We start from the raw sequence: 10146 nt of genomic DNA, 5'->3' as shown, positions 1-10146 counted from the left end.
GAAGAAACAAAAGACAGAGAAGGGAGAAGACGGGGAAGAAGATGAAAAAGGAAAGGAGAGGGAGACAGAAGCAGACAAACATGGAGGTGGGGTGGGAGGGCACTTTCTTGAAACCAATACAAAAGCCAAAATAAAACAACTTTCTGAAGCACAGAGTGATGTGAAAATATTGGCAAAGGCATTTGAGGAGGCTCCTAACTTATCTGAAAAAAAAAAAAAGATAGAAAGAAAGAAAAACACTAGGGGTAATATTAAAAAAAGAAAGAAAAACACGAGGCATCATATTAAAAAAAAACTTAGTATTTATTTACATTCCATTTACTTTCAAAAGGATGAAGAAGCTGAGAAAATATATTCAGAAAGGAAGTAATTTCATCTTACCATTTATACTTTTCATAAAAGCAAACAAAGATTTAATTTAGATTTACAGGTCTAAGGGAATCCAAAGAATTTATCCTGCTCAACCGTCCGTCTTTAGCTAAGACTCAAATTACATGACTATGGCAGATGCAAATCTACTCCACATATAGGCACATGCAGACTGATATATGGGTCATCAAAGAGCCGATGGTAGTAAATCTCACAGCAACTGACAAATCTGCAATAAAAGGCACTACCATCACAATGCAAGACAGTAGGGACTTTTGCACAACAACAACAAAATGGGATTCACATAGGAGAAATCACAATTGGCAACTGAGTCAATGCCACCACAGTAACAGCACCCAGTGTGGTTCTTATTCAAGTATATACATTAATCGTAGGCTTGGTTTCACCAGAGGTGTCAGTGAGTAGAAAACACACACAAGAACTTTACACACCATGGAAAACAACAAACAGAAGGAAGGGAATTTTGTAACAATCCCAAGACTGTTACACCACCATGTACACTTGGCTTGTAACCATCCATTGATTTGTACATCTCTAAAAACAGCATTGAGATTTATAAAAATACTGACAACGGCTCAACATTTTAAGAGTCAGATCACCTGACTGATTCTCTGAAACTCCATTATTTCAGTAGTTTATGACTTGGCATTCTTCAACCTTGACTGACTCAAAACTGTCTCTACCACTGAGGTCTCTAAAACTCGGTCACTGTATCACATCCGGAAACTTCTTGTTCTCTGAAATGGTTGGAAAGGCTTCCTCAGCGCCCACATGAACAGCTGCGGTTTGGGCTTGGGTTTTTCAGGAAAGAGAAGTGCTTCACTTTCTGGGGTAGGAAATCGTTCCTGGTAGACTTCAGGGTAAGATTTCTGAAACTGAACAGGAGTCCAATATGAGTCCAAAAAAAAGGCACAAAAAAGCCACAAAAATCAAACAGTCAAATTTTAAGAGTTCTTGATCTCTGCTTTCCTTTACTCTCGTTGAATTATTTGATGCTGATGCCCACAGCTCTACCTCATCTTTCCTTTGATCCCATCTTCAGATGAAATTGTCCTTGTAATCAAATCCCTCAAAATGTTCTCACTGTCAACTATATCTAGACCTCACTGTGAAAACCAGCCACAATTAAGTCTGAATTGAAAATAACTTTCATTCTACACAATTAAAGAAAGTCTGGCCCAACTATGTTTTACCATCTCTCTGCTTCTCCAACTCAGCTTGGCCAGCTTCTACCCAACAAAAGAGAACATGCTGGAGGTATTATCCACAGGATATTTAAAGGAAGGTAATGTATTCTTCCTTAGATATTCAATACTCAATACTTCTCCAACATTATCAGAAAGAAAAATGAGAAAGAGGCCCAGAACCCCAAATTCAGGGAACAATCCCATGTATGCTGTGTCTAGGAACCCAGCTGTGTAGTAATGTACACAAACCAAGAGAGTGGCAAGGCACCACTTCTATTTCTAGCACTCCACAAGCAGAGATGAGAGGATGGCTAAGCCAAGGCTGACCTGGGCTACAGAGTGAGACTCTGTCTGAAAAAATAAAAAAATAAATGAAAAGAGAACCAGATATCATCCACCTGAGTGAAGACCAGACTTTAAGGATAGTCAAAATAAGGCTGGCATTGCAAATGTCCTCCTGGTGCCATGCTTCCAATACTTGATTCCCAGTGACTTTGGGAGGTCTTGAAAACTTGGAAGCAGAGCCTGGCTAGAGGAAGTGAATCCCTGGAAGCAGATCCCTGCAGGTATACTACCCTGCCATTTCCACAGATGCTCTCTGGCCCATGGTGACATGAACAGTCTCTACGAATGTTCATGTTACCACACCCTAAATTTCCCCATCATCCCTTATCTGCTACAATGATATATCCTCTGATACTGGGAGCCAATGAAACCTTCCCCACCCCTTAGGTTGCTTCTTTTAGTCTTTCTTTCACAGTGACAAAACCTAAGTGATGCAGTGAAGAAGTGATGCAGTGTACCTTTTCTGAGTGAAAACTGTTCTCTAAGTCCCTCAGCTCTGTTGCCTCCCTCAAGAGGAACTGGGTTTGGCTAACTGGAACACTTAGTGGGGTCTGAGGCAAGAAGTCGTGCTGATACTGCCTATCTGAAAGTAACAGTTTCTGCTAGGTGTCTCAGTGGAGAGAAGTACATTTGCAGTAATTGTTGGATAAATCATATCATGCCAGGTAGCAAAACAGATGACAAATATTAGAACCTATCTCACAAGAGAAGTACTCGATGTAAAAATGATAGAACTGGGAAAATGACTGCAGTGTACCAACCACCCATGTACTGCAACAAAGAACCCAAATGAGATTTATGTGAGGCCCATGAAGAAAGAGTAATAGGAAGAAACAACCAGAGAACGGAGAAGAGGGAGATGCCTTCTGAGGAGCAGCCTCATCTCATCACCTGCTTCAGCTTCTTCTTCTTCTCCTTGTTGGAGAGTTTGGCATCTGCTATGACTTCTTCCAGCAAGGCTGCCAAGGGCTCCTGAGAGCCATACGCCCTTTGGTATTCAAATTCCTCAGGACTAATTTGACGGCAAAAGGAAGGCGCAGACAACGTGACATCCATATCAGCTCCTGGATATTTTATCTGAGGCAAAACACAGAATTAGATTAAATCAACATCAGCATGTCTCCTGACAGGAGTGTAATATTTTCCTCGGTTTGCTTAGGGGAGCCATATTGAAAAGGAGAGTGTTTCCATGCTTTTGAAAAAATAGTAATTTAAAGCCAGTCTTAAATTTAAAATATGAGATTGTTTTATTTTTCTGAACTGACCCATTCTAAAAAAACAAAAACAAAAAACAATAAACAACAAAGAACTCCTGGATGTACCCTTCAATAAGATCTGAAATTTAAATAGAAATCAGGGTCTGGTGAGTGGCTTTTCTAGAAAAGCCTGGAGACCTGAGTCTGATCTCCAGGAACCATGTAAAGTCATCACTGATTTTATTCATAGCACAATTCCGCCTTTACAGGACCAAGCTTATCTGTGGGCAGATTAATCAGCACAGCGCACCCTTGATCCTCAAAGGCACAGGGCTCACAGGCTAAATTTCTGTGATCTGCCTGCTAAGTATGTGAGCACACAAAACCAGCAAGTACCCAGAGAGACAACTCCTGCTTTAACCCTTCCTTGTGAAGCAGTTCATCTCTACTCTTCAAAGACTGAGTCATAAAACATCAGGAGAAAAAAATGTTATGCGTTTTACCAATGCAAATGGCAAGGGCATGTGTGCATACACATATAATATACATATATGACATGCACATATACATGGTGATTATATCCAAAACAGAAGCAAAGTTGAAATGAACACTTATTTTCGTATGCCACTGACATAAATTAAATTGAAGCAATCAAACTAAAAGGAAATTTGGCAATATGCTGTCAATACTTAAAATTTAAGTATTTAAGTTCTTTGATCTAGCAATGATGCACCTGGTAATTTACTCTTGGAAAATAGTTGTGGATCAGCTCCCTCCCCCAAAATTTAGCTATAAAAACATTTACTAATATATTGCTTGCAAAACAGAGAGAAATAAAGAAACAATCTAAATATCAGCCGTAACTGGGTATGGTAGCTCATATCTATAATCCCAAGAATCAGAAAGCTGAGGCAGGAAGATTTTCCCCAAATTCAAGACCAGCCTGGGCTACATAATGAGTTCCAGGTCACCTTGAATTTCAATACGAGACCCTGTCTTAAAAACATAAAGTAAAATAAAACTAAAAATTTAAAACCTATAGCACCACACTCAATTATGCATTCATTCCTATTATGAAATATAGATGTTATCAATAATGACATTAATCACATACCAATAATAACAACAGCTTCAACAGCAGTTTGCTATGTGATAAACATTAAAACATTACTGTAAGCATTTTCTGTATGCACTAGCCAAATAAAATATTAACTATCATTCCGATTTTACAAAAAAGAAAAAAAAAAAAAAGACTAGGACAAAAGCTGAAACACAGTATTATTACTTTATTTGCCTAATAAGAAGGCACAGCAAAGAAAAGGACACACCATTAATACAAATATTATTTACCTGCAGAGTGTGCTCTTGGTACAAGTGTCAATCAAGAATATTTGAAGATAGGGGATAATGTTCCATTGTATTACTAAGTAAGAAAAACTAAGTTACTAAAAATAAGTGAGACAAAGAAAAGAATGGAGAAAGGAGGAAGAGAGAGAAGGAAAAAACAGATATTAATAGACATTTTGGTGTAACTCTGCTAGTTTTCTGTGTATATAATCTATATTTCCAAACTTGATCAATGTATTAGGTTGATTTCCATACAGCAGGGATTGATATAATACACTAGGCATGCATCCCATGGTTATCCATGGTAACAGCAGACTCATGCAGTGTGTAGAACATGACAAGACCTATTGTAAGCACATGGCTCACACCAATTCACTTAATCCTTATTACAGACGTCAGAAGGAGGCTGTCAATTTTACAGAACTGACCATGTATCAACTTACCTGGACTCTTCGCAGATGAGCCACACGCTCTTCTATGGAGGTCTGCAGGGCCAGAGGAACTTTCAGAATCTCCTGGTAATTGTCCATCAGAAATGTCACCAACCGAGCAGCTAGCAACTCATCTAAGTCTACTTCATCCTTCGAACACAAGATGCACCGGGAAAACGTCTGAACCATCTAAAACAAAAGGCAGGAGAGGCTGAAATCAGCAGAAATGCGTGCCCTTGCCTTCTTTAAACTGAGGACCAGTTATCTTACAAAAGACAGATGTGAAGAGTTGGCGAGAAGTGGCCCAAGGGACAGGGTGCACATCCCACCAGGCACCTAGTCACTTGTGGCCAACTCAAAGGGCAAATCTCCCCTTAAAAGACTTAGCAGGGAGAAGCTTGTCTGAGGAATTTTTGAAACTTCATTTTATACAAGCTTTTATAAGCATATATATTTGCATGAATACATCCATATACATGTGCACATATATTCTGAAAATTACATGAATTTAGCACTTTCAAGTTCAAAGTACCTGTAGCCACTTGGCCAAACAATACCCTAATAAGATTGGTTGTTTTTACTCTGTTTTCCTCAACTGCCATTATCTTTCCCTGGCTAACTTCATTTCTCTACAGTTGGAGACACACACTTTAGAATTATCTTTGAACACAGAAGCTGTGTATCAAGTGACAAGACTCTTCTTATGGCAACCAGAAATATAAATATAAAACTAATGTAAACAATACAGTTTCCATGGAATTCATATCATTACTTCCTTTAATTTTATGCTCTTGATTAACCTCTTTTTCCCTTTCTTTCTAATTTTATTGCCAACCACTCACATCAAAACCTACAAAGATAAAGTCATGTGCTGCTGTTTATCAAGTCGTATTAAGACTACTTTCATCAACACTGTGTCACTTTATCTTCATATTTGCATATATAAGGAGAAGCAGAAATTTTTGCTTGGAAACAATAAATTTCAATAGATTTAAGAATGCTTTGAAAGTATATATATATATATATACACATGTATATATATATATGTTTGTGTATATGTGTGTGGTTATAGGGAAGAGGTACAAGTTTTCTTTGACTTTTCAAAAAGGTTCCTTTAACACAAAAAGGGGTCAAGAATCACCCCAATGGGCAGTGGGTGCTCCTCTAAAGCTAGACCAGGCAATCCCCAGGAAGTGGGTGGTGGCTTCAAGAGTATGAGAAGGACACACATGAAATTAAAGAAACAATCTCTCTACAAGACTCTTTTTGAGGAAAACTGAGAGATACAGAGTGTAATATGCAGTAGGCAGTGGCAGGAAGAAGCAGGGAGAGGACGTGCTGGCTAAAGCATGCAATGTTCCAATTAGGAGAAATTTCTAGGAATCTATCCATGGCACCATAGCCATAGCTACTAATAAGTGGAATGTGGCAAAACTGCTAGAAAAGAATTAAATAAAAAAGTAGTGTGATAAGACATATTAATTAGTTTCAATTAAATATTTCTACAGTGAGTTCATATATCAGAATAGCACATGATTCTATAAGTGTATGAAATTGTCAAATAAAAAAAACAATTTCCTCTCCTCCCATGTTGTCTAGCCTAGCTGGGTATTCTACTTCTGCCCACTTGAATCCACTACCTCTTCTGCTTCTCCTACCACTACCCGTGTGCGCTCTCTCTCTCTCTCTCTCTCTCTCTCTCTCTCTCTCTCTCTCTCTCTCTCTCTCTCTCTCTCATTACAATAACCAAGACTCCTCAACAACCCCTGTGCTGGAAAAGGACAATGTGGTTTTCCTATGCTGTCTGCCCACCTTCATTGTCTTCATGTTGACCATAGGTAGCCATTTGTAAAATGGTAAGCAAGGCCATAGCAGTTGTCTCTAAAGGAAGAGCCTGTCCCCTCTTTACTTGGCACTATGTTATTCAAGATCCCTAGACCGAAAGCACAGTAAGTCTGGTTGGACAGTGGGCCATGCTCTCCAAGCAAGCCTCCCTCCAGCTATCATCTGGCTGCTCAGATCAGAACAGGGATTCAGGTACATTTCAGATTGAAAACGTAGGTCATGGTAGATGTCAACAGTCAACCTACCAGAGTGCGGGTGCCAAAGCCATCACACAGCGGTGGCATCTCTTTGTTTAAGCAGATCCTTGCCATCATCCTCATCAACAACTGTAACTTTCTCCTGTTTTCAGGAGGCAGAAGGAGACAACAAATCTGAAATGCTTCAATTGCCATTTTCTCTTTCTGTAGCAAACCTGATTCAAAAAAGAAGTTTTGTCTTTTAGTACACAGCCCACTTGACTGTGTCTCCTTCCTCACAGTCTTACAGTTAAAATTAGACAAAATGTTTTCACATATTCAGTTACACCTGGCAAGGTGTGCAATAGGCATGCACTGTGACTCACAAATTGGCATAGAAAATGCAAACCATTAAGCAGGGATAAGATGGGGGACAAACGCAGCCATTTTTTCCCTCCCAGCTACAACCTCGTAAACAGACAGAACAAGTTCTTTCCCTCTAAACCAGGAGCAGTCTGGCTAGCACTAAAACCTAATTCTAAAACCTAAAATGATCAAGAATACAATGTATAAAATGCCATATTAACAGATAAATAACTACGGTCATTTTGATAGCTACAAAAAGAGGTATCTAATAAATTCATCATCTTTTCATGACAAAAAGCCTGAACAAATTAGGGATAGAAGGACCACAACAAGGGGCTAGGGAGATGGCTCAGAGGTTGGGAGCATTAGCCAATGGTCTTCCAGACCAGGGTTCAATTCCCAGTGTCCACATGCTCACAACTGTTTGTAGCTCTAGTTCCAGAAGATCTGACACCCTCCTTGCAGACATACATGCAGAAGAAAACACCAATGTATATAAAATGAAAAAATTCATTTAATTTTTATAATTCATCTTTAAACAAGAACAAAAATAAAAGCATGAAGGACTATAACTAAACACAATAAAACCATTCACAGCAATAAGTAGCTGGGGCCAGAGAAGTGGTTCAGCAGGTAAAAATGCTGGTCAGACAAACATGATTGATCCCTGAAATCATTGTAAAAAGCCCAACACTGTTGCACATCTGTAAACATGCCTACAGCAAGATGGAATACAGAGAACTGCCCAGAAGATCACAGGCTGGCTAGCCTGGAGGACAAAGCATACACAAGCAGACAAAATACCTCAGGAATGAGATGGAGGGGAACAATACCCAAAAGTTGCCTTCTGACCACACATGTCTCAATACACCTGCCCATTCTAACACAAACACACAGAGGGAGGGAGGGAAAGATAAAAACGGACTTTTGTTTGAAAGAGACATAACGTTCGCATTATACTGATGGGGAAATCAGAAAGCTTTCTCTAAGATCTGTAGTGAGAAAAATATGCCCACATCCCCACTTTTGATTCAACACAGCTGTGTTTAATGGCACACAACTGGAGACATTACACCACCTGACATCCAATACTATACATGGGGTGGAGAGATGGCTCGGTGATTAAGAACACTCATGTCAGGCAGCTCACAATTCCAGCTTCAGGGGATCCAATGCCCACTGGTGGTCCCTACTGACACCAGTAGAAACAGACACATACAAAGCTATAGAGTACAAACAAAAGGAACGGAATAGACACTGGAAGTAAGCCTTATAGCCAACTGATTTTCAACAAAAGGACACACATAGGACAGCCATCCCAACAGTGCTGAAGACTATCCACATATAGGAGAGTAAAACTAGATCTCTAATCCTCACCAGTCTCTCAAAATACAGCCCAAAAGTGGATAAAAACTTCAGTGTAAGACTTGACATTATGCAACTTCTAGAACAAAAGACAGACTGATCTCAAACCTACGGCATTCCTCCTGCTTCAGCTTCCCAGGTCTAGAATTAGAGGCATAAGGCACCAAGTCTTATTAAATGAGATTATCGTTTTGTGTAACGTAAGCTAAGAAAAGAAAGGCAAGTGCCTCATGAAGTCAATCACACACAGAATCTAAAAGAGTTGATCTCATAACTGAGAGTACATGAAGTGAAGTGGTAGCATTGACCAGTGAGTGCTAAGGGGCAGTCAGAGATGACTAGAAGGCTCTGGTACACTACTACATAGTCAAGTGGTAACATAACAACAACATCCAAAAGCTGCACGAAAATACTTTTGATGATTTCATCATGAGGAGGAGGAGCAGGGGAAGAGGAGCAGCTCTAGGCCAGCACGATGCCTCAGCAGGAGAAAAAGGGGACTGCCACCAAGTCCAGTGACCTGAGTTTGATCTATGGGACCTACGCAGTAAACAGTGAAAACTGACTATCACAAGTTGTCTTCTGAATCCCACAAACATACCATGACATGTACATGATCAAACACATACGCATAACCACACACATACAGAAATGTTGCTTAAATGTTGCTTAATCTTAAAATAGCTGCACATCATCACCAAGACGTGGCATGATCAATCAATTCAACTAATCTTAGGCTTCCTCGTACTTATGTACTAGTACTTCACTACAGTTTTAATCCACGTATTCTGAATGACAAATGATGTGCATCCTCTTATTGTGTGCTCTCTCTCTTATAAAATTTCTATTAAAAATTCATGTCTTTTTATTGTATTAATTATCTCATTGCTTAAGAGTTCTGAATATATTCCAATGTGTTAGTTGCATTACATGGTGCTGTGGCAAAATACTCGAAAAGGAACAACTTAAGGAAGAACTTCTGGTCCACAGTTCAAGGGTAATGTTCCTGAGGGGAGGGGTCAAAGCAGCAGGAGCTTGGACAGCTGGTCATGCTGTGTGTCCAGTAGGGAAGCAGAGAGCGATGAACACCTATGTTCACTCCTCTTTCTCCCTTCATGTTCAGTCTGGGGCTAGAAAGACACTGCTCGTGGTTAAAAGGGGTCTTCCCAGCTCAGTTAGCCTAAACCAAATACTTGCTCAGAGACAGGGAGTTGTTTTCATGGTAACTCCTCTCTATTCTATTTCATGTGTACTGGTGCTTTGCCTACATATATGTCTGTACACCACATGTGTGCCTGGTACCAACGGAGGTCAGAAGAGGACATCAGATCAGCCATTTGTGGGTACCTGAAATCAAACTGGGGTCCTCTGGAAGACCAGGCAGTGCTCTTAGTGGCTGAGCCATCTCCCGGCCCCTCCAACTGAGATTCTAAATCCCACCAATTTCGTGTTCAAAATTAACCATAACATCTGGCTTCAAGTATTTTCTTTTTTATTG

At 39.8% G+C, this 10146-nt stretch overlaps 1 protein-coding gene across 3 annotated transcripts in view; it reads right to left on the bottom strand.

Annotated features, from left to right (window-relative positions):
- Positions 1-286: 286 nt before the first annotated feature.
- Depdc1b (DEP domain containing 1B) overlaps positions 287-10146 on the bottom strand; it is a 57444-nt gene continuing 47584 nt past the window's right edge. For all 3 annotated transcript variants that reach the window (XM_027401501.2, XM_035440561.1, XM_035440562.1), the window contains exons 8-11: positions 6987-7153; positions 4909-5085; positions 2814-2999; positions 287-1265 (exon numbers count right to left, since the gene is read on the bottom strand). In XM_027401501.2, the coding sequence (XP_027257302.1) occupies positions 1104-1265; positions 2814-2999; positions 4909-5085; positions 6987-7153 (692 nt within the window). In that variant the 3' untranslated portion in view covers positions 287-1103. The remainder of the gene's footprint in view (positions 1266-2813; positions 3000-4908; positions 5086-6986; positions 7154-10146) is intronic.

This window comes from Cricetulus griseus, chromosome 2, assembly GCF_003668045.3.
Source record: "Cricetulus griseus strain 17A/GY chromosome 2, alternate assembly CriGri-PICRH-1.0, whole genome shotgun sequence".
Classification (NCBI taxonomy): Eukaryota; Metazoa; Chordata; class Mammalia; order Rodentia; family Cricetidae; genus Cricetulus; species Cricetulus griseus.
The sequence above is the reverse complement of the archived record's forward strand: the minus strand, read 5'-3'. Positions and strand labels throughout refer to the sequence as shown.